At 42.0% G+C, this 25,008-nt stretch overlaps 1 protein-coding gene and 2 long non-coding RNA genes across 3 annotated transcripts; 1 reads left to right on the top strand and 2 right to left on the bottom strand.

Moving 5' to 3' along the window:
- Positions 1 to 1,913: 1,913 nt before the first annotated feature.
- Positions 1,914 to 2,853, bottom strand: LOC113048771 (uncharacterized). Its single transcript, XR_003276536.1, has 3 exons — positions 2,581 to 2,853; positions 2,229 to 2,291; positions 1,914 to 1,966 (listed from the first exon to the last, which is right to left on the bottom strand). It is a non-coding gene; the product is annotated as an uncharacterized LOC113048771 (long non-coding RNA).
- A 7,010-nt stretch (positions 2,854 to 9,863) lies between these two features.
- Positions 9,864 to 10,974, bottom strand: LOC113048765 (uncharacterized). The gene is made up of 3 exons (XR_003276535.1): positions 10,531 to 10,974; positions 10,179 to 10,241; positions 9,864 to 9,916 (listed from the first exon to the last, which is right to left on the bottom strand). It is a non-coding gene; the product is annotated as an uncharacterized LOC113048765 (long non-coding RNA).
- Positions 10,975 to 16,692: 5,718 nt separating this feature from the next.
- Positions 16,693 to 24,640, top strand: LOC113048775 (uncharacterized). Its single transcript, XM_026210620.1, has 7 exons — positions 16,693 to 16,709; positions 20,049 to 20,245; positions 20,356 to 20,464; positions 21,477 to 21,560; positions 23,064 to 23,433; positions 23,934 to 24,093; positions 24,388 to 24,640. The coding sequence occupies exons 2-7, from the start codon at positions 20,050 to 20,052 to the stop codon at positions 24,558 to 24,560; spliced, it is 1,092 nt and encodes a 363-aa protein (XP_026066405.1). The 5' UTR covers positions 16,693 to 16,709; position 20,049; the 3' UTR covers positions 24,561 to 24,640.
- Positions 24,641 to 25,008: the final 368 nt, after the last annotated feature.

A 25,008-nucleotide genomic window follows, 5' to 3' on the forward strand; every position in this document is an offset into this window, starting at 1 on the left:
TCAGCCCTTAAAACCATTGGTTATGGCACATTTGAAGAAACATGACCACCTTCATTGCATAATGGTACTGCTGTTCCCTGCTGCATGAAAAAGCTCACTGAACCCTGCCTGCTGATCAACCAATCCTTTGCACTCTGAAGGACATTTGGATAAATGAAGATGAAACTCCTTGCTAGGCCAAAATATCAAAACCAGTCAACCTGGCCATGGAGGAAGTTTCTTGACAAAGTGAACATACAAACATGGTGCCACAATGGATGATACACAAGACGAGAGAAACAGCATGAAACTCACCACGTGTTCAATTCATTGTAACTAAATGTTCTGTATGAACCATCACTATGCCTGCAGTTCAGCTGTCCTTGATATCTTATTTAGGTCAAAGACTACATAAGTGGATAGCCTGACATGCTCTAGTGGGAAGAGAAGAAATTAACGTCCTTGGGATTTAGTCTCCCAAGTAATAAAAAAAAAGATTGTCATCCACACCTCTTTGAAGGTAACCAATGGAGGTCTGCTAGATGGCTGCGGTGAACTGTGCCATGACTTATAAATACTGCAGCATGTAAGTATTGGAAATATAGTGTTCTCCTCAGCCATATGGCATCCATAAAAATCCATCAAGATACTTCAGCACATGGCCCATTATGTCCCCTATGAGAGAAAGAGATAGAAGAGGTCAAGCCAAAAAAACAAAAAACAAAACCACAATAAAAGCCCAAGTTATTCTGATAAATGTCACGGTGTTTCTTTCCCCTTAAATGCATCACTTAAACAAGGACTGAAATGGAGCACCTGGCTGATCCCTGGATCACATTTGTATGAAATGTCAACAAAGTTTCCTGCAGACCAAACAGAACGGATCAGCACAGAGTGCTAGGCTAATATTTGACTGTACAGGGAAAACGTTTTGGGGAAGTCAATGAGCACAAACAAACCCTTTGAACACAGTTACCAATGGGTAATGGTTCTCAACTCCTTCCGCCTACAAAAACAATAAACACCTCACCAAAATGAGCTCCATTATGCAGAAATCTGGTAAACAAACAGACCAGGACAAGTAGACTTCGAGTGACTATATCAGTGCATCCTCTTGTTGACACTTGGATCATCACATTTACAGATCCAGCAGTACAGACAGGAAGTGAGTAAGGATACATGCTAAATTGTGTTTTAATTGATTATGTTTGCCTCTCAGTTAATCATAAAAAACAGCCTCCACAAGCTTTCATGGTCGTGGTTGCTAGGCACCAAGCAATCAAATCCCCCTCCCTGAGCTTTTCTCTTTAATGTTGTTGAATAGACACAACCTTTGTAACAAAGTTTTTGTTGTTTTAATAGAAAAGAAAGTACAAATTTGGAATTGTTGGAGTTATTATTTGGAATTGTATTGTTTTTTTGCTTTTGAGAAAAGCTCCTGAGACCCAGCCCATTGACTTATGTCCACTGTAGTGGACATTTGAGTTTCATCCCTCTTGTTGAACATTGGTGACCTTGAATGTGCTCTTATTATGACCGTTGTCTAAGAGGGTGTGAGTCTAAGGAGTGTGGTTCATTCATTATGCTGTTCAGGTGTTGCAATTTAATAAATGACTGCATGCCCCTGTGAGTGTGCACGCCAGTCAAACGAAACCCGATGGCTACGTGAGTTTATTCCTCCGTCATGTTTTAGTCGGCTTTCTACCCTTTGTTACGATGGCAGCTTCAACAGGTTATGGGCCCAGGAAGGAGTTTGGAAGCCGGTGGAACCGTTTATGTTTTGACGGGGATGAGAAAAATTATGAACTGTGGGAAACTAAGTTTCTGGTGCACCTGCGTCTGCTCAGTTTGAAGAAAACCATACTGAGCGAACCACCTGATGATGACGGTGACGGTGCAGAAGAAGACGCAAAGAAAAATGAGGACGCGTATGTAACAGACGTGAACAAACACACTCACACGTGGGTTTCCTTGTGCTTGCCTTTATCTTTTGGAAATAAAATGGCACAAATCACTTTGGCTGAAGATAAACTACTGCAGACATTCAAGACCACAGCAGCGACACTCAAATCTGCTGGAGTACGGCAAGACTTGTATGATTCATATTAAACATATACTATAACAGTATACATGAAACTGAAACAATATCCCTGTAATTAATAATACAGTGTACTCATACAGGACAATAATTCGATAACAGGAAAACACCAATTGTTAACATTTATAACTAAATTACGGAAGGAACATACCTTTTGGAAATAAAATGGCACAAATCACTTTGGCTGAAGATAAACTACTGCAGACATTCAAGACTAGAAAAATAGAAATTACACATTCACTCAACTCATAATACAAATAATTGTCATAATGTTGAGACATAGACAATAACCACTCTAATTGAACTCGTTCACACTGGTGTGACGCATGTGGAAATTCAGTACATATTATAACAACTTCAACAATCCTGTTAAAGCATTAAATGGATTAAATATACGTTCAAATACACGTATGAAAGATATTGCAATCGAAAAGATCCACTTAAAACATATCATTATTACAATTAATCTGTTAATGAGTTAGAGCGTGAAAAATCATACATACCCACAGCAGCGACACTCAAATCTGCTGGAGTACGGCAAGAGAAGAGCGACAAAATACACTGTCTGCAGTACCATTAATAGCCACAGGAGGGGAGCCTTTGAACACCAATGAATTTAACCAAATGCTTATTTTATGAAATTCACACATCAAAACTCTTAAATTAAGTACTCTTTTTAACCCTGTTACATCCACCCCCACTGAATTACATAAAATAATTGCATGACCAGAGGAGTAACACCAAAGGAATTTCTTTCCATTTTCAAGTCCACTATAATAAACTTCACAATTAGAAAGGATCTCCTATCAAAGGATGGTCAAAAATACAATTATCCCTTAAGGATGAAGTGATGAGAGAGTAGCGCTAAACTCTCCCACCAGCGACTGACAGTAGAACATCTACATACATTCCACAATATCCTTCCATACTCAACTTTCTTCTATAACACTCAAACAGAAAGAATAAGATATAGAACCATATCAGGATTCGAAGGTACCCCAAGTCATCAGGTATGTGCTTTTTGAACTATTGTTTTCTATATATGGAACAGACTAACAAAACGCATCTTAAATATGTCAAGAGACATGAAACCAAACGACTTCTAAGCAGAGAAAGCCCTCAGCACCGACTTATAAACAGCCTGAACATTGCACTTTGTGTCCTGAACCATGGCCTGTGCTGACATTACATGTATTAATCTGTCAACGGGTCTAATGATGCGACCAAAACGTGACCTGACCTGAGTGACTGAGCTAGAACTTTGTGGTACATTCACAGAGTCAGCTACATGTGTGTTGGCAGGGGCCTGTGATTGCGGCTGATCAGACAGGATTATCTCAGAATCTGAATCATGCGAATCTGAACTGCCACTTGTTTTGTCATCCAAACCAGACATTCTTGTATCTCTTGACAATGCAGGTATGTGACTTTCTGATGCAGCAGGAATGATCATAGTCAATGGATCTGTCAGAAATCCACTTAGAGATTGATCAGACTCATCTGGAATGCCTCTTTCAGGCAGCTCCGAAACCCAACGTATAGTTCTGCTCTTATCATCAGATTCCTGAACTGACATAGAATCATTCTCACAGTCAAAGCCAGCATCATCACATGTGGATAATGCCTCGTCTCTCATCACCTCTGATCCATCCATCACAACTCTGCTATAGCTATCCTCCTTGTGCTCTGACGCGTCTGCATCTCTTCTTAAAGACTCATTTTCCACCATACCCAATGACAGAACTGGAGACAGACTCTGACAAGAGTTAGATACATCAGAAAGGCGATCAGACAGGGGGTTCTCTACATTCACTGGTAGGAAATTCACCAACATCAACAGGTTTCGATGAACCACTTTTTCCTGATCAGTGGTCGGATTACGGATCCTGTAAGTATGAGTGTCTGATTTATGGTCTACAATGGTGTAAACTGTCGACTCCCACTTGTCTGCAACTTTCCTCTTACCCCTTTCAGTTTTGTTTGCCAGGAGCACCTGATCACCAATTTCAATGTCCAGTCCTTTTACCCTTCGGTTGTACAACTCAGCATGCCTTTTCTGCTCTTTCGTTGCATGTTCTCGTGCGATCAGAAATGCCTCCCTCAGATCTTTGACCAGAGTGGTTACGAACTTATCACAACAGGTCACAGCTGAATCATTCAAGACTGAACGAAAAAGAATATCGATTGGCAAACGGGGCACACGGACAAACATCAAATAAAAAGGGGCAAAACCCGTTGTTTCATGGGTTGTGCAATTATACAGAAATGTCAGTGTCTGTAACCGTCTTGGCCAATCCCTCTTCACATCTGGTGTTAGAGCTCGTATCATATTTCCTAGGGTTCTATTGAAGCGTTCCACGCTTCCATTACCCATTGGGTGATACGGCGTTGTGCGTGACTTGTTCACCCCAGAGACCCTTAGAAGCTCTTGGATCAATTTACTTTCAAAGCTCGGGCCCTGGTCACTATGGATTCTTTCTGGGAGGCCATAAATGCAAAAATATCTGTCCCATAGGACCCTGGCAACTTGTTTGGCAGACTGATCCCTGCACACGAAGGCTTGTGCTAGCTTCGTAAAATGATCAGTCACCACCAAGACGTCAACAGATCTGTTAGTGGAGTCTTCTGCTGACCAGAAGTCTATACAGACAAGCTCTAATGGTCTACTTGTTGAAATATTCTCCAGGGGAGCTCTACCAGAGGGATCAGTTGTTTTACTCACAGTGCAGCGGTGGCATAGCCGCACATAGTCCTTCACATTTTGATCCATATTTAGCCAAAAGAAACGCTGCCTTGCCAGGCTAAGACTCCGCGACTGACCCTGGTGACCACAATCATCATGGATTCCTCCTAACACAACACTCACCAGAGACTCTGGGACAACAAACTGATGGCGTTTAATTCTTGATAGTTGATCTCGAGACACTCTGTACAGGATGCCATTTCTGACAACTAGTTTCTCCCAGTGCTTGAGATATCGAACAACAACCATCGTTTCCTTTGCCCTTTCTCTTCTCGAAGGTCTACGTTGACGCCCAACATAATACAAAACTCTAGACAAAATCTTGTCGTTGAGCTGTTTTTCACGCAGCTCCTGTTCTGAATAGGCTGGCAAAGTTTCCTGCCCCACAGACATCATCTGGGGTAAGTTATCAATGACGGACATTGCTCGTGCTCTGGCACCAATGTTCCACTCAACATGGGAATTCAATATAGCAGAGAAATCTGCCTTAGGGACTGTCAGAAGGTCTTCGTTTTGTTGGATGTCAGACTGGCATGACTGACCTTGATTAAGAATGCTCCGCCCCTTATCTGAATCACAAGAATGTCTGAAAGCATCCTGCACTGAAACCGTAGACATCCCTCTGGAATCAGCCAGAAGTGCTCCATATGGCTCTTTGAGCAGTCTCTGCGTGACATCAGTTTTGATAAATGGAACCCGGCTCAGGGCATCAGCGACTGTGTTTTGGGGACCAGGTATGTACTTTATGTCAAAGTTGTAGCTAGCCAATTTAGCCACCCAACGTTGTTCACAGCAATCAAGTTTGGGTTTAGTCAGTATATGGGCCAAAGGATTATTGTCAGTCAAGACGGTGAATTCATGTCCTTTGAGCCAATGACTGAATTTATCGCATACTGACCATTTTAAGGCCAGAAACTCCAACCTATGTGCTGGATAATTTTGCTGTGACCGAGAAAGAGACTTACTGGCGAAGACTACCGGCCTGGCTTTAGTCTCCCCCTCTGGGACCTGTGAGAGAACAGCTCCAATACCGTCCAAGGAAGCATCCGTTGCCAGTATGAAAGTGCGATTAAAATCTGGATGGGCAAGGACAACACTCTCAACCAATGATTTTTTTAGCCTCTCAACAGCCTGGTCCTGAGCTTGTGTCCAGTCACCAGGTCTCAGCTTTCTATTTTGACGAGCATGATCCAGCTGTCTCGGATTCTTCGCTCTCACCTTTTGACCCTTTAGAAGATTAAAGAGTGGCTTGGCTACAGCAGAATAGTTTGGAATAAAGTGTTGGTAGTAATTCACCATTCCCAAGAATGATCTTATTTTCTTCTGAGAAGGACATCTACCATCAAGCTCCATCAAATCCAAACTGCTTATCTTAGAGATGCTTTCAACTTTGCTTGGGTCCGTGGAAACACCTTTCTGATCAATCATATGCCCAAGGAACTTCACTGATTTCCTCATCAGATGACATTTTTTTGGAGCCAGCTTAAGATTGTTTGTGCGGAGCCTGCCAAACACCATTTCCAAGCGATCGAGAGCAGTTTTCTCATCTGGGCCGAAGACAATCAAATCATCCAGATAACAAAGGAGACTAAGATAGTTTTCATCCCCGAATATGTTCATCATCATACGCATGAAGCTGCCAGGACTGTTGCAGAGGCCTTGAGGCAACCGATTGTACTCAAAAAGGCCCATAGGCGTTGTAAAGGCGGTAAACTTGCGGTCCTCCTCATGCAGCTGCATATTATAGAATCCGGACGTCAAATCCATTGTACTAAACAGGGCGTTACCGCCAAGTGCTGCCAAACAATCCGCCTGATGTGGAAGAGGGTGCGCATCCTTCAGTGTCCTCCTGTTCAACCAGCGGAAGTCTGTACATACACGCAGGTCCCCATTCTTCTTCCAGACCAAAACGAGAGGAGACGCGTACTCACTTGTAGACCGCCTAATAATCTCCTTCTCCTCCATTTCAGTCAGCACCTGACGTAGTTTTTGATATTGACCGGGAGCTACCCGTCTGAAAGGAAGCCTGAATGGTCTGGTGTCCGAGAGGTGTATTCTGTGGACAAAACCCTTTGCTTCCCCACAATCAAGATGGCCACGTGAAAAGATGTCTTCATAACGTAGAATCAGGTTCAGCAACCGTTGCTTGCATGCATCTGAGATATCACAGGAGTCAATGTTAAGACTGTCCAGCCCAACTGACTTCAGTCGCTCACCCACAGGCGACAGTTCGGACACATCATCAGACAACCTTGTGGGGCAGTTTACCAAGAAAGGGTCAACCGTATTGGCGTCATCAAGATCTTCAAGGGCAATGCACGGATAAAGATCTGCAATTTTAGCATTCCGTCTCAAGAACACTGGACTGCCTGAAGTGTTGATAAGCTTCAAGGGGACCCATCCATCTCCCCACAGAGATATGATTAGTCTAGCCACCATAACACCTCTGGGAGCAGAGTGAGAAGACGAAGGCTCAGTCATGACTGCACTTCCTGGGGACACAACAGCAGATTTGGGCAGCTTCCCCCATACTAGGTACTCACGGCCCGGCTCAAGATAGACAGCGGAGTTACATCTTACTGTTCCTATCTTCCCAGGTATCTCCTCCCCTCTCCACCGGTTCAATCCAGCAAGCATTGACAGGAAGCTTTCACATTCAGGGTCTGCTGAAGTCGGTCTAGACACAGCCTGCCAAAATCCATCACACAATTTGAAGTATCTGAGAATGTGTTTAATAACATTAGTTCCAAGTATCAGCTCATCATGTTGTCCAGGAACTACTAAAGTGGGCACTAACATCTTTATTCCATAAACTTCCATGGCAAGATTGAAAGATGATTTAGGTATTACGCGCAGCCCTCCACATCCTACAAGGGTGACATCAGTTTTAAACTCACTACATTCATCCACTGCACCAGCTGATCTCAGTCTCATCTCAGCAGACTCGTTTATAGTGCAGGCCATCGAACCACTGTCCAACATTGCACTCAATGTCACCGTCCCTCCAATCTTCACTGGCGTATAAAAGAGGCTGTCACGTCCACCCACAAAATGCGTGTTCTGATAAATGACCTCTGAATGATTACAACTTCCTTTGACTAACAGGTATGCATTCTCAATTTGACAATTATCAATGGCTTGGGAGTTACTATGATGACCCGCATTGCCTCCCTCCGAATACGGGTCTGCTAGTTTCCCTCATGCTGTGCCTGGTCAAGGGAATGTTTAGGGCATTCCTTCTTTGTGTGCCCAGGGGAGAAGCATGCAAAACACAGTTTTTCTGTCATGCAGTGTGCCACTGTGGTATGTTTGTTGTCATTACAGACTCTACAGGCACTTCTGGCAAAACTGCGCTGCTGTCTAGAGCCACGTCTAGAACTAGAAATATCACGAAATTGCACCCTGCCCATAAGCTGCTCCATCATCTCCATCATACGAGTGAGCAACTGACTCTCAGCCTGTTGTGTGTGTTGAGATAACTCTAGGGTAGAAGTTGAGCAGGAGGAGGGCTGATGCTGTGCCTGACTTGGCACTGACACAGGCTCTGGCTGGCGGCGTACCTGCTCATTAGTCACAGAACAGAATGATTGGATAGGGACAGCAGCCGACTCTGTTTTATGGCCATCGTACATACCATAATCACTGCCGAACACTGTAGTTGTGTGACTCCGTAAACTCATGCTAGTATTTCCTCGGCTCCTGAATTCCCTCTGGTAATCATCAATCCTGCTCTGGATTTCTTTCGCACTCCATTCTTGAATCGGCTTGCATCTGAATATGCTCATTAAACTGGGGTCAGGACAGAATTTAACAAACATCCGTGTTACCTCCTCTCTTATGTTGTCAAAACGTTTGCCTTGTCTCCGCAGTCCCTCATCGGCTAGATCAGCTGCTTTATTAATTCGAATCCAGTAGTCCACAGGATTCTCTTTGGCTCTGGGGAGAGTGGCATAAAAATCTGCGAGTGGCAGGCAAGAGGGAGCTTCACTAAAGTACTGCATAAGAATATCATAAATTATCTCAGGGTTCCGCCTGATGTTGAGCATACTATCACTACGCAGGCTGACCTTGACAACATCCTTTGCCTTTCCAGTCAGTCTACTCATTATTTCTTCGGCTTGGTCCTGAACAGGGCACATTTGCTTTTTTAAGCAAGCTTTTGTCCTGTCTATCCACTCCTCAACACCATACTTATCAGTGCCATCACCTCGGAATATGTCATGCTCTGACTTCATGTGCACTGATACTTGTGGTGACATCACTTGTGTATGTGTGCACTGTTCTGTGCGCACTGGTGTCTGAGCGCAACTGAATGAATTGGTTTCAATCAGCATTTGTATTAACTAAACCAGAAGACACTAATTTTGCAACTATTGACTCGCCAATATGCGTACCTAGCTGGCCTACCATGTCTGTGAGGTGGTCGAAAGCAACTCTATCAACGCCAGGTGTTGAAGTGTACGGACCCTCACCAAGAACCCGCCCAACAGGGGTACCACCCAGGGTCTGACTTAACCCAATACCCCTACCGTTGTCACCATGTAATTGTGGTCGTCCAACCCCCTGGCTCATGCCTTCACTAAAAATCCCACCATCAGAGCTGCCAACTAACCATGTACCCCTTCCTCTGGAGAAACCCATGTTACCATAACATGATGCATCCAGGTCTCCATCATACTCGTGTTTTTCAGCCATAATGATATATAAAAATAAATTACATGAAAAAGGGTAAAAAATAAAGCAAAAAAAAAAATATATGTAACTGTCTCGGTAATGAGAAAGCTCACTATTTTAAATTGTTCTGAACTCGACGACAGTCAAAGCAGTACTATGTCAAATGTGTCTATGCGTTGTGTTTTTGAAAAACGAATGCACAGTCCCAATAACTGAGTGTGTGTATGTACTGTCCTCATCCAAAACATCGAAGACTTGACCCACTGACGATGAAGATCTGGTCCACCGCTGAGCTTGACCGGCACACACCAATCACGGTCGATCTGCGTCGAGCTGATCAAAGGATCCAAGGAGTCACGGCACCAGTGTAACAGACGTGAACAAACACACTCACACGTGGGTTTCCTTGTGCTTGCCTTTATCTTTTGGAAATAAAATGGCACAAATCACTTTGGCTGAAGATAAACTACTGCAGACATTCAAGACCACAGCAGCGACACTCAAATCTGCTGGAGTACGGCAAGACTTGTATGATTCATATTAAACATATACTATAACAGTATACATGAAACTGAAACAATATCCCTGTAATTAATAATACAGTGTACTCATACAGGACAATAATTCGATAACAGGAAAACACCAATTGTTAACATTTATAACTAAATTACGGAAGCAACATACCTTTTGGAAATAAAATGGCACAAATCACTTTGGCTGAAGATAAACTACTGCAGACATTCAAGACTAGAAAAATAGAAATTACACATTCACTCAACTCATAATACAAATAATTGTCATAATGTTGAGACATAGACAATAACCACTCTAATTGAACTCGTTCACACTGGTGTGACGCATGTGGAAATTCAGTACATATTATAACAACTTCAACAATCCTGTTAAAGCATTAAATGGATTAAATATACGTTCAAATACATGTATGAAAGATATTGCAATCGAAAAGATCCACTTAAAACATATCATTATTACAATTAATCTGTTAATGAGTTAGAGCGTGAAAAATCATACATACCCACAGCAGCGACACTCAAATCTGCTGGAGTACGGCAAGAGAAGAGCGACAAAATACACTGTCTGCAGTACCATTAATAGCCACAGGAGGGGAGCCTTTGAACACCAATGAATTTAACCAAATGCTTATTTTATGAAATTCACACATCAAAACTCTTAAATTAAGTACTCTTTTTAACCCTGTTACACGTATGCAGAACTGGTTCAGCTGTTGGATGATAAAAGCCTTTCCCTTGTGATGAGAGATGCAGCGGATGATGGAAGAAAGGCGCTGAAGATTCTGAGAGAACACTATGCTGGTAAAGGGAAACCACGAGTGATCAGCTTATACACAGAGCTTACGTCTCTCAAGAAAGCTGTCAATGAGAGCGTCACAGATTATGTCATTCGCGCAGAGACCGCTATTACAGCTTTGAGAAATGCGGAAGAGACTTTAAGTGATGGCTTGTTGATCGCAATGATTCTGAAGGGCCTACTGGACTCTTTTAAGCCATTTTCCATTCACATAACCCAAAGTGATGAAACGATAACTTTCACAGAGATTAAAACAAAGCTGAGGAGCTTTGAGAGCACAGAAAAGTTTAGTGCTGCTTGCTCAGAGGATGACAGCGTGATGAAGGTGAAAGCAAGAGACGGGTGGAACATGAAACTGACCTGTTTTAACTGCGGACAGAAGGGACATAAGGCTGTGGAGTGCACTTATGCTACGAGCGAGCATAGAGAACAGCGACAGTGGTGTCATCTTTGCAAGAGTTCCACGCATAAGGATGTGAACTGCAGACGGAGAAAGCGGGACAACGTGAAGCGGGTGGTGGATGAGGAGGACCACATCTTTGCTTTTAAGGTGGGCCAAGTGGATGCCGTTCCGGTCAGCGGAGTGAAGGAAAAAGGCCTCATGGTTGATACAGGAGCCACATCGCATATTATCCGGGACATCACACACTTCAAGGACTTTGACAAAAGTTTTGAGCCACACAAGCACATCCTAGAGCTGGCTGATGGAGAGAAGACCAGCGGTATTGCCTTGAGGAAAGGTACAGCCAAAGTTCGGCTGAGAAACAACAAAGGTCGAGTGATGGAAACGATGCTGATGGGGGCACTGTATGTCCCATATTTTCCACAGGACATCTTCTCAGTCAAGGCAGCGACGTCCCAGGGAGCGACGGTCATTTTCAAAGAAGGTCAGAACAGACTTGTTCATAAGAACAGTGTAACATTTAACATCCAGGTGTATGATAGACTGTTCTATTTAAGCACTGTTACAGATGATGTTGATCAATGTCATGGATGTTATGATATCCACACATGGCATGAAATTCTCGGTCACTGTAATTATGAGGATGTGTTGAAGCTGGAAAATGTTACCAAAGGGATGAAAATCAAAGGTAGAACTGAAATGTCTAATCTAAAATGTGAAGTGTGCACACAGGGTAAATTTGATCAGAGCAGGAATAGGGAGGCAGATGAAAAAGCAAAAATTCCCCTTGGACTTGTGCACACAGATTTAGCTGGACCTATGGAGCCGATAGCAAAAGATGGTTTCAGATATATCTTGGCATTTACTGATGACTATTCAGGTGCAATATTTACATATTTTTTGAGAGCAAAGAGTGATACAGTCAAAGGAACAGAGAAGTTCACTGCTGATGTTTCACCCTATGGCAGAATTAAATGTATGAGATCTGATAATGGCACCGAGTTTACATCCAGGGAATTTCAGTCCATGCTCAGTAAAAATGCAATTAGACACGAAACCTCAGCCCCCTATTCACCCCATCAGGATGGGACTGCTGAGAGGGGCTGGAGAACTTTGCTTGACATGGCAAGGTGTATGTTAATCGAGAGTAGCTTACCAAAAATGTTATGGACGTATGCAATCCAGACTGCAGCTGCTATTCGCAACAGATGTTATAACAGACGTGTAGGACAGACCCCATATTATATGCTGACTGGAAAGAAGCCTGATCTTTCAAGAATGAAAATATTTGGGTCAAAGTGTTATGCATACAAACAGAACAAGAAAAAGTTAGACTCTCGATGTGAAAAAGGCATTTTCATTGGTTATGACAAGAATAGCCCTGCATATCTAGTTTTCTATCCAGACTCAGGAAAAGTGAACAAAAGCAGGTTGGTGGAATTTCTCACAAAGAGTGGGACAGAATGCAATGTCAATATCAGTCAATGTCAGTCAATGTGTGAAGATGATGTGCGTAGGGAGAGCGCTGAAACTCACCTACCAAAACCTGAGATAATAGAATTAATAAATTCCCAGGACATAAGATCTGAAACGTGTGACCCAAGCCCCAATACAGGTGAAAGGGAAAGGGTTGAGAGCAGGCGTTATCCACAGAGAGAGAAGAGGCCTCCACAGTACTTGAGGGATTATGAGTATGGAATAAAATGTGATGATGACCATGCACTAACTAGTATTGATTATTGTTATAGAGTTGCATGTGATGTACCCCACACTCTAAAGGAAGCTATAAGCTCACCAGAGTCAGAGTTGTGGAGTAAAGCCATGCAGGAGGAGATGAACTCTCTTACCTGAAGGTAAAAATATAGTGGGGGGCAGATGGGTCTACACAGTGAAGGAAAACCCAGTTGGAACAACATACAAAGCTCGGTATGTGGCAAAAGGGTATAGTCAAGTTGCAGGCATTGATTATAATGAAACTTTTTCTCCAACTGCTGATATGACATCAATACGTAGCTTAATGCAAATTGCAGCTCAATATGGTTTAGAACTGCATCAAATGGATGTAAAGACTGCATATTTGCATGCTCCTATTGATACTGAATTATACATGGAACAGCCAGAAGGATTTGAGGTCAAGTCAGAAACAAGTGAGAGGCTTGTCTGTAGAGTAAACAAATCACTTTATGGTTTGAAACAGGGCAGAATTGGAATAAAATGCTAGATGATTTTTTGATTAAAAATGTTTTTAGTCAAAATCCTGCTGACCATTGTGTTTACAGTAAACAAACTGGAGGTGAGAAAATCATACTGATAGTCTGGGTTGATGATCTTCTTATTGCAGCAAGCGATAGTCAGACACTCAGAAATGTGAAAAGAATGTTGGAGGAAAGATTTAAAATGAAAGATCTTGGTAAACTTACACATTTTCTGTGTATTGATTTTGCACAAGGAGATGGTGAAATAAAAATGAACCAGAAAAGGTCCATTATTAAGATTTTGGAGAGGTTTGATATGATTAATTGTAAACCGAGGTCAACTCCATGCGAAAACAAAATGCAATTTGATAATGAAGGTGAACGTGTTGATCCAAAACTGTATCGAGAAGTGGTTGGTAGCGTTATTTATCTAATGACCTGTACTAGACCAGATCTAGGTTTCATTGTCAGTAAGCTCTCACAACACTTTTCTGAACCAAAGAACCAACACTGGGTAGCTGCTAAGCATGTATTGCGATATTTAAAGGGAACTGTGTACAAGGAATTGTGTTATAAGAGAAATGATGTAAATCTTAATCTCTTTGCATTTAGTGATGCTGATTGGGCAGCAGACCAAAATGATAGAAGAAGTACATCTGGTTACTGTTTTAGTTTGTCTGCCACTGGTCCTGTTATTTCTTGGAGGTCTAAGAAACAATCCACATTTGCTCTTTCCACATGCGAGTCTGAGTATATGGCTTTGGCAGCTACTGCACAGGAAAGCCTATATCTTGTCCAGCTATTAAACAAAATGGACAATGAATGTATTTACACACCAGTGACAATTTATGAGGACAATCAAGGGGTAATTGTTTGGCCAAGAACTAGGGATGCACCGAAATTTCGGCCACCGAAAATTTTCGGCCGAAAATTGCCTTTTCGGTTTTCGGCCGATAGACTTTTATCACCGAAACTACACGGCCGAAATGTTGTGATGACGCAAACAGAAACCGCGACCTGCACGTGCACCTGCATAGCAAAGACCACGAGCTCCCCGCGACATTTAAGTGAAAAGTGAAGGAAATTAGATTTGATTCAGTTTGAAAGAAGGAAAAAAAAAATCCCCAAAAAATCAGTTTCACCTTAGTTCTATGTTCATTGTTCAAATAACACTAAAATGATTCAATGGGACCAATAAAAGGATACGGACATAAAGTGTTAAGCTTTAATAGTAAAGATATACTTGCAAAATGTAAGGAAAAGGATTGAAGAATGATAAATGTGTCTATTGTATAATCAAAATGTATGTATTCTTAGTAAAAAAAAAAAAAAAAAAAAAACGTTTAATCTGGTAAAATTTGTATCTACCAAATGTGTTTGTTTTTGTAATCAAATGATCATATTGTCCACTACAGTTGACATGCTGTAAAAAATAAAAATGTCTAAATTGTAGGATGTTTTTTTTTAACCCTAAACAGGTCTGGAATCACAAAAAAAATATGATTAGGAAAAAAAATATTTTCCTTGGTTCTCAGGAGGATAGTGTTAATTTGTGATTTATATAATTTGACTTAATATTACCAAGAAACTAGATGGTCAAATAAACCATGTGAATTGTCATTGTTGATTTGTACTTGCATGAAAGTGCAATTATTCAGATGAAATGCAAATATATCAAAATTACAACAATTGTGGTTACCAGGTATAACCATTACCGTGCAGTCCTATAACGAGTAACACCTCACATACCCCTTTTCCACCAAGGCAGTTTTGTGCTGGCTCGGACCAAGAGCCTAGTTCATGTTCCATGTCTTTCGAGACACAATGAACCAGCTTTAAACCATTTTTGAAATGACTGCTATTTTTGAAATAGCAACACTAACACAAAATTTGTGTATGCTGATGTAGATTTACAAAGCCATTAACATCAATAGCAATGCAATGCCCACCATTGCTCATTGTTCGTTTCGGCTTGTTCATTCTGCATTGGCACTGCACGGACAGGTCAGTGTGCAGCGGGAGTGATTGGAAAGTAGACGACTATGCTTTAGCTGTGATTTGGTGTCATGCGGGAGCATGTTGAACACCTGAAACTATGAAACAACAGTGTTGGGATGTCACACGTCTCTAAAATTGTTGAACTAAATGCACTACTGTTGTGGTCTGTTATGGTCACAAAAGTCAAAATGTTTAATGTAACAGCAACATCATAACTCAAATCCTAAAGTTAAACCTGTGTGGTACCCGTCAAGCAGTAAATCTTTACGGTCTGACTACACCACCCCCTGATGATGGGCAGGAGGACCCACAAGTCTTCCCTTAATGTAGTGTAGCTAACTATTTCCCCACAAAGGGACAGTTGAAAAGAGGCAGATATATAAATGTATTTCAAATTTATTACAATTTAGTACAAAAAGAGATCTTAAATACGGCTATTCAATTGGTGGATTCTCCTCAGTCTAGGAAGGTCGGATCAGCCAATGAGAAACCCCTGCTCAGGAGGACCCTGGTGAGACAAAAAGAAACAAGAGGAGACCGCAACCTAGCTCCAGAAGCAGCATGCAACACAGCAAGCACCACACATTCAAGATCTTCAGACACCACGACAAAAATCTCACACTGTGTTATGGTTCTAAATACACCCCAAACCAATGTCTGTAACAACGTGGTCCCTTGGGAAGAAGGGGCAAAGCATCAGTGTGGATCCGGCCTTGTACAGGGATAGCCCAAGCGGAAGACATAATTAGAGAGGAGAACCACCAACATTGATAGCACCAGACCCTGCAAACACGTCCACTTGGGGCCCACATGGGCCTCACTTGGGCTAGTTGGGCTTTGGCTGGGCATGGGCTCAGAGTGGGCTTTGTTGTTGGGCCCCACATGGGCAGTAGATGGGCTAAACTCAGTGGGCTCCAGCTAGGGCTCCACAAGATATTATGTTTTTATATATATATTCAAAATTAATTATGTCAGACATGGATGCTTTTTTTAACAATAGCCACTAGGCTAGGGTCACTTTTTATATGAATATTATTAGACTATTAAGCTATTTAGAAGCCATAGCAATTTAATAGTGGTCTGAAGCACTATACAACTTTCAACAGACAAGTTTGCCACAGCAGGTTGCACAAAATGCTCAAACCTAAGCAGTGCGCACTGTGTGCAGCGCACATCCGGAAAGCTCCACCCCCATCACTGAGCGAAAGAAGTTTGCCCAGCAACAATTTTGCCGCCTTGAGTCTGCTGTCCGTTAAGGATCCATTAGGGTGTCGACTGGACAAAAGACAGGTAAGACTCTGCTTCAATGTATAATAAACAGGGGATGATTTTACAGTATGATGTATGTTAACCAAAAGCTTTTTTGGAAAGTATTAGTTAAGAGGCCAGGGACTAGCTTTTCGCGAATGTAAACAATTAAACCTGGTTAAGCATGCGTTGAACAGACGAGTTTAATTTATCAAGTAAATATCATGCATAGCTTATTTTGAGTGGTTGATTTGAATATATTGTTTAGAAGGATTTGATTGCGAACTTGTTAGCAAGGCAGTCGAACAGGCAGTTAGCAAGCTGTTAAAAAAAACCCCTCTAAAATGTCCATTTCTCCGCTTTTACCATCTGGTGGCATTTTAATGTTTGCACTTGTTGCATTTACAGTTAAAGCAAAAACACTGATGAAAGTCCATTTGATTGTCAGCAATGTTTTATCGGCTAGGGTGTTGTGCCAAGGCACTCATTGCCGCCTGGATTTGCATCCCATGGCCGCGGGAGCACGCAGAGAAGCGGAGTTTAACTGCTGCACTACGAATTCACCTCTTAAATGGAACAAATAGCGACGTGGAAGGGTTTTCCATAGTAATAAGGGACTCATTTATCTAAATAAATATGTTTATTTGTCTGTTACATTAAGGCGACGTGTGAATTGTTTAATGCGTCGTTTAATATTGTGGATTAATCTACAGTGTTTTCCTAAGTTCCATATTGCCATGCACTTTAGCTACAAAGGCCGACTGATACAGGGGTTTTCCTACATTTTTTCGCGGCCGCCATAGCAAAAACATTTGTCCCGCCATTTGATCGGTGAATGACTGCTGGGCGAAAATAAGAACGAGCAGAGAGAGAGAGAGCCACGCCCGGCCGCGCGCGCGCACACTCTTGCGGTCTTCAAACAGCACGAGCGCTGTCTGGCTCTCTCTCCCTCGCGCATATTAATCGAAATCAATTGAAACACAATAGTAAAGGGTTCGGCCTTAACAGAGAGATAAATGCTATCTTTCAAATAGTTTACTTATCAAATTGAAGGCTACTAAGAACAGATGGTAGAATCAGCCACATTAATACCAGCTTACCAAACTATATGATTTGCAAATGTACTCTAGAGTTTGTCATTCCCGATCCCCTGTAATCATAGCTAAAAACTAAAATGCTTTTTTTTATTTTCTATTTTTTTAATATAGAATAACGGAGTGTTCAGAAAGAACTAAAAGGAGGAAAATATCAGCGAAAGTGGAGGAACATTTGCGTCTCCTTGAAAAGGAGTCTATGATTGATGATTTGTTGGCACATGATTCTGAAAACGAATACCAACTGGATGATTTGTTAGAGCATACTGAAAGCGAAGATTCCATGGACACTTTCTACGATGCTTGTGATCAGAACTGTTTTGAGAATTTATCAATTGATTTAGAAGATGAAAATTCCTCAGATTCTTTTTATGATTTTAACATTTCCTCATTTGATGATTTGGATTCTGAAAACCGGGTTCCAGGTGATATGCCTGGTTGTGATAGTGACTGTGATTTGCATGGAGATGTGTGTTCTGACTTGGAAGATGACAATGATGATGATTCGCATGGGATTGCAGAGTGGGCTGCAGAATTCAACATACCACAAACAGCGCTGTCTGCACTTCTTAAAATCCTAAGGAGAAAGGGTCTTGATATCCCAATGGATGGCAGAACTCTTATGTCAACTGACAGATCTTGCAATGTGGCGAATATGGCTGGGGGGTCCTACTACCACTTTGGAATCGAAAATGCTCTCATAGCTGAACTAACATCTTTAGGACATTTAGCAAATGTGACTGATACTCTCACACTTCGAATTAACATCGATGGATTGCCCTTATTCCGTAGCTCCAGTTTGAGTCTGTGGCCTATTCTGGGTATGATTAAGGAAATTCCAGAGTGTAGTGTCTTTGTAATTGGAGTGTACTCTGGTGTGTCCAAACCCGCAAATGTGCAAGAGTATTTACAAGAATTCATTGTAGATATGAAAGCAATTTCTCAGAGTGGTATTGTGTACAATGGTGTACATTTCAGGGTACATTACCTGATGCTTTTATTTGTGATGCACCTGCTCGTGCCTTTCTTAAATGCTCCAAAGGCCATACGGGCTATTATGGGTGTGAGAGGTGCACTCAAAAAGGCCAGTACATTAATGGGAAGGTGGCTTATCCTGAAATATCAGCAGAGCTCAGGACAGATGAGCAATTTGGCAGGCAAGGCTATCAACAGCACCAACTGTCAGCCTCCCCCCTAAATGACCTGGGTATAGGTTTAGTTACCAGTTTTGTGTTAGATTATATGCACCTTGTCTGATTGGGGGCAATGGTAAGTTAATATTTCTTTGGTTGAAGGGGCCGCTGAAATGCAGGCAATCTATGAAGTTTTTTGTTGTAATGTCAGCATATATGGTTTCTATCAGGCAATATTTACCTAGCAATTTTGCAAAGAAACCACGATCCTTGTTTGAATTCAGCACATGGAAAGCTACAGAGCTTCGGCAATTTTTACTTTACACTGGGCCTGTTGTTCTCCTCAATAATATACCCAGTATAATGTACAGAAACTTTTTACTTCTATCAGTATCTATGAGAATACTTCTGAGTCCTGCCTTATGTTCTCCTGACAATTGTGACTATGCTGAGGAGATTTTGAAACTCTTTGTAACAGATTTTGCTGCAATTTATGGTGCTGAATTTGTCAGCTATAACATGCATTCATTGATCCACTTAGCTCAAGATGCACGAAATTTCGGCCCGTTAGATAGTGTTTCAGCTTTTCCCTTTGAGACATTTTTAGGTAAACTGAAAAAACTTGTCCGTCGGCCTCAAAACCCTGTCCAACAACTCGTCAGGCGAATCCATGAGAAGCAGAAAGTGGCAAGCCAAAAGACCACATCAGTTTTCAGCCCACTTAAACAGCTCCACTTTTCTGGACCATTGATTAATTCAATTGCAACATGGGAACAATACAGGCGTTACAATGATGGACAGACACTGATCTCTTCCTCTCGTGGCGATGACTGTTTTTCTGTAGGGGGAAGGATTCTTATTGTGCGGAACATTTTGTCACATTCTGGAACTGTTAAAGTCCTGTGTAATTTCTTTGAAACTGCCAAATCCTTTTTCACCTATCCAATGGACTCATCATGTCTTGGAATTCTTTTTGTTTTTAATTTATCTGAAGACTTGCAGCTGTTACCTGTGGAGGAGTTAAAAACAAAAATGGTGTTATTGCCACTCAAGACTGGATACGTGGCATTGCCACTCCTGCACTAGTGTGCTATATATTATTATTTTTTATTGTTTGTTTTAATTTTTTTTGTATGTATTTGTTTTTCTTTAAGCATGTTACCTTTCGCGATAGTTGAATTTATAAATAGTGGAGGATTGGCAGTTATACCGACCAAGTGGTTTATCGGGCCTGAGGAGGATGAATGCTACTGGCCACCAGCAAGGATGAACATGGCAAAGGCGGTCATAGAGCAACAGGACCCTCACACTGACTGGGCGACATACAAGTTGACTGTCAAGAGAAAAGTCGGTAAGGTGTCCATTTGTACGAGATTATCTGACATGATGAGTTCACTGTTGGTTCGGTTTAAATTAGCTCTGAATGAAACTAATTGCCACTCATTTGTCTGTCTCCCAAAGCAACGTATGAAATTGCCCGCACAAAATTAGTCGAGTATGAACAGAACACAGATGTACCAACCGAATCTGATTCCACAGAGAATATGGGAAGGGGGAAGCGCAAAAAGAGGTGAGGGTATTTGAACTACTACTACTAAATGGATGATGAAAATTTGAATTTCCCAATGACACAGGAAGGACAAGTTTTGTGGGAGTTTTGTTAAGTGTACCGTATTTTCCGGACTATAAGTCACACTTTTTTTCATAGTTTGGCTGGTCCTGCGACTTATAGTCAGGTGTGACTTATCAAAATTAATTTGACATGAACCGAGAGAAAACATTACCGTCTACAGCCGCGAGAGGGTGCTCTATGCTGCTCAGTGCTCCTGTAGCATACCACTGAAAACATTAACTGAAAACAACTGAAATCTGTTAACTGAAATATTAACTTAAAGACAACTGAAAAAGACTGAATGCAAACAAAATGCCCCCAAAAGAAAATCCTATTCTGCAGATTACAAACTGCAGGTAGATAAATATGCAGCCGATCTGATAGGTGACAGGAGCACTGAGCAGCATAGAGCGCCCTCTCGCGGCTGTAGACGGTAATGTTTTCTCTTGGTTCTTGGTTCTAAATCAATGCGACTTATAGCCCAGTGCGACTTATATGTTTTTTTCCTCGTCATGAAATATTTTTGGACTGATGCGACTTATACTTAGGTGCGACTAATAGTCCCGAAAAATACGGTATTTGGCTCAAAGCTCAAAGCTGTCAAAACTAGGGAGGTAGACAACAGATATACAATTAACCAATAATAAAATTAAATGTAATCAATTAATAAAAGTAACAATCACATGTTTAGAGGGTTAAAAGAGATGTATACAAATGGATGTGTGCATGCCTGAAGGGGGAATGGGGTGTTGGAACAGATGCTAAGGATCCATGTGAGTGTCTCTCTGGTACCCAGAGTGTTGTCATACTGTATATAGATCAGTCATGGAAATTCTCTGGTGGAAATGTGTACGAACCCTATGTTTAGTGGTATCATCTGTTGTCCAAAATGTATATATATATTTTTTTAACCAACTGTTTTTTAAAGTGCTTTAACTCATTGATGTGCTTGTATATTATACATTTCTAGACGAGTGATTTTGTCCAGTGACGATGAGGATGATGTCAATTGGTCCGGCAGCCAAATCAGGCCTACACCTCCATCCACCCTCAGGTAATCACCTCCATACTGTAAATTTTTTTACCATTTAGGTGATGATCATTTCCTTTGGTTGGGTGGTTTGATTCTTGGCTTTTTTTGTGCGAGTTTGGGGTCTTTGAACAGTGTTTAGCAAAACACATAATTTGTTGCTTAGAAAGAAACCAAGATGATCAAGTTTTCAGCCTCATAAACTAGAATAAATCACTAATCTTATTTCTGACAAAAAAAGATTAGAACATCTGAACCTGTTTATTCTTAATAAGAACTTTTGTTTCGAATAGACACAAGATGTTGAATTGCCTCAACTTCAAAAGATTTGTTACAGAATAGTGGCACATCTCCAGAAAACAAATAATGTCAAGTTGACTCAACTAAACTTTTTTTTTTTTTCTATCACAGACAACTTATTTTCAGTTCGTACTGTTATTTACAAAAGTTGAGTCAAAAAGAAAAAGCTAGGAGAAATTAGTACTAAGATTTTTTTTGTTGTTGTACGAGATTTTTACAGTGTTGATTTTTGTATGGTGCATCCACCCTGAGGTCTGTGCTGACACCTCCACCACCTCCATCCACCCTGAGGTCTGTGCTGACACCTCCACCACCTCTATCCACCCTCAGGTCTGTGCTGACACCTCCACCACCTCCATCCACCCTGAGGTCTGTGCTGACACCTCCACCACCTCCATCCACCCTGAGGTCTGTGCTGACACCTCCACCACCTCCATCCACCCTCAGGTCTGTGCTGACACCTCCACCACCTCCATCCACCCTGAGGTCTGTGCTGACACCTCCACCACCTCCATCCACCCTCAGGTCTGTGCTGACACCTCCACCACCTCCATCCACCCTGAGGTCTGTGCTGACACCTCCACCACCTCTATCCACCCTCAGGTCTGTGCTGACACCTCCACCACCTCCATCCACCCTGAGGTCTGTGCTGACACCTCCACCACCTCCATCCACCCTCAGGTCTGTGCTGACACCTCCACCACCTCCATCCACCCTGAGGTCTGTGCTGACACCTCCACCACCTCCATCCACCCTGAGGTCTGTGCTGACACCTCCACCACCTCCATCCACCCTCAGGTCTGTGCTGACACCTCCACCACCTCCATCCACCCTGAGGTCTGTGCTGACACCTCCACCACCTCCATCCACCCTGAGGTCTGTGCTGACACCTCCACCACCTCTATCCACCCTCAGGTCTGTGCTGACACCTCCACCACCTCCATCCACCCTCAGGTCTGTGCTGACACCTCCACCACCTCCATCCACCCTGAGGTCTGTGCTGACACCTCCACCACCTCCATCCACCCTCAGGTCTGTGCTGACACCTCCACCACCTCCATCCACCTTGAGGTCTGTGCTGACACCTCCACCACCTCCATCCACCCTCAGGTCTGTGCTGACACCTCCACCACCTCCATCCACCCTCAGGTCTGTGCTGACACCTCCACCACCTCCATCCACCCTGAGGTCTGTGCTGACACCTCCACCACCTCCATCCACCCTCAGGTCTGTGCTGACACCTCCACCGCCTCCATCCACCCTCAGTTCTTCACCATCATCTGCTAGGCCGACACTTCCACCACCTCTGGGTAACCTGAGATGGCCTGATGTTTCAACCCATCACCACGTCACCATGTCACCAGAAACCTCTCAAAGACAAATCAGGGGCAACATGTTTGTTCGCATCTTAACACTGATTGAGGAGATGAAAGAGACACAAAAAATCCAGGGGAGGATGTTACAAACGCTTCTACAACAGTGTGGCAACATCGGCACCACCTTCTCTTCTACCCCCGAGGGTTTCCCCCTAAAGACAGTTAGGGATGTGGAAATCATGGAAGAAAAACTGGCAAACCCAAACTTCATGTCCGAACTGGTATGCATGTTAAGTCTAGGGTAGTGCAACTCAATTAAATTTTATTGGGGGGCTTGCAGTGAATTTGATCTGAAACTTCCCAAGTGTGCTCACAACCTTTTGACAAGTTTTAGATAATTAGTTTATTAAATTAATAAAGAGACAAAAAATACCTTGAGATATGTTTGGTAATTGTATCTGAATGAATTTAAAGTTAATTTGCTATATTTCAGATCAATATATTTGTTTTCCTTCATTTTAATTAACACTAACTTTATTCTCATCTGAATTATAAATACTTTATTTCTGTATAAAATAATACTACCATTAAAAACATTTGATTTTTATTTTTTAATCAATGTAGTGATGCCCCTACCATTTCGATTCAATACGAATACATGTACCGTTCCACGCCTAGCTCACACCCATGCTTCTGGCAGTTCTTTCATGTTGAGTGGTTTACTCCAGTGAGCAATATACTGTAGATAAATTTGCTTTGTATTGCTTTTGTTCCCCCTCAGGTTGCAGCTGTGACTGACATAGGAGGGGGGACTGTTGACGAGGCCACAAAAAGGATGATGACTTTTCTCCTAGACCATGGCCTATCCAGGCAGTATAACTTTGTGGGCCGAAATGGGAAGAGAGAGTTCAAGGCCTTAAAACTGTATGAAGTAATATATGGTAGGTGTGCATGTGGATAATGTTTTAAGTTGTACCCATAATAGAAAGGTGTCACAATACCCTAACGTTATAAACATGTCAATTTTAAATATTGTAAATGAAGCGTTTGTTGTCCTGGCTGAGCAGCGTGTTCGCACATGTCTCTCAGTTGCTTAGCTTGTGTGTTCAAGAGTGTTATTTCTAATAATAATCTTAATTTATATAGCTCTTTTTTTAACATAGTTGTCTACAGTCCTGGCTGAGTGTTGTGTTGGCACATGTGAATTAAGTCACCGTTATATTTGTTTCTTGAAGGAGGCTTAAAGAAAAACGCCATGACCAGCCAAATCACCCGTAAAGATGCCGAGAAGGCGGTCTCCAAGTGGCTCATTGGTGCTAGGGACCGGGGGGGTAATAGACAGGCCCGACAGTCAACCCCTCAACAAGGACTTCAGGCTTCAGGCTCGTTTGAGGTGGAAAGAAACTAATTCTGTTTGTGACAGTGAGGGAACACTGTGCAAAAGCATGTTGTCATAAATTTTACTTAAATAAAATGTAATTAATTCTATTACTGGTATCCTTGTTATTTTAGCTTGTTTAACCCAAGGTGTTCGGGTCTGTGAGACCCATTTTCAATGTTTGCTAAAAGAAAAAGTTACGCTATTTATTAACCGTGTCCTCCTCCTAACTGGGCCTGCTGTGTCTTGTCTGTGTGCGCGAATGTTTTTTTTTTCTGCACCTGCTATTCACACACAAAGTAACAAAATTGTTACATTTCAAGCACTTTCACCTGTTCTAAATAAAGTTCTAAGAAATGAGCACCAATAATGATAAAAAATCTTGTTTCTATTTTTTATTTTTTATAATTGAATTTCCATGTTTTCTCACACACAAAAAAAAAACTATCATATGATCATAATTGTTACCTCACAGGGG

Source organism: Carassius auratus, chromosome 3 (genome assembly GCF_003368295.1).
Source record: "Carassius auratus strain Wakin chromosome 3, ASM336829v1, whole genome shotgun sequence".
In the NCBI taxonomy this organism is placed as follows: Eukaryota; Metazoa; Chordata; class Actinopteri; order Cypriniformes; family Cyprinidae; genus Carassius; species Carassius auratus.

What these genes read in the sequence shown, in the direction of transcription:
- LOC113048775 (XM_026210620.1), top strand. Translation starts at nt 20,050, where the DNA reads ATGTTACCTTTCGCGATAGTTGAATTTATAAATAGTGGAGGATTGGCA. An exon ending in CAAACTTCATGTCCGAACTG is followed by an intron (nt 23,434 to 23,933) that starts GTATGCATGTTA and finishes GTTCCCCCTCAG; the next exon opens with GTTGCAGCTGTGACTGACAT. An exon ending in ACTGTATGAAGTAATATATG is followed by an intron (nt 24,094 to 24,387) that starts GTAGGTGTGCAT and finishes TGTTTCTTGAAG; the next exon opens with GAGGCTTAAAGAAAAACGCC.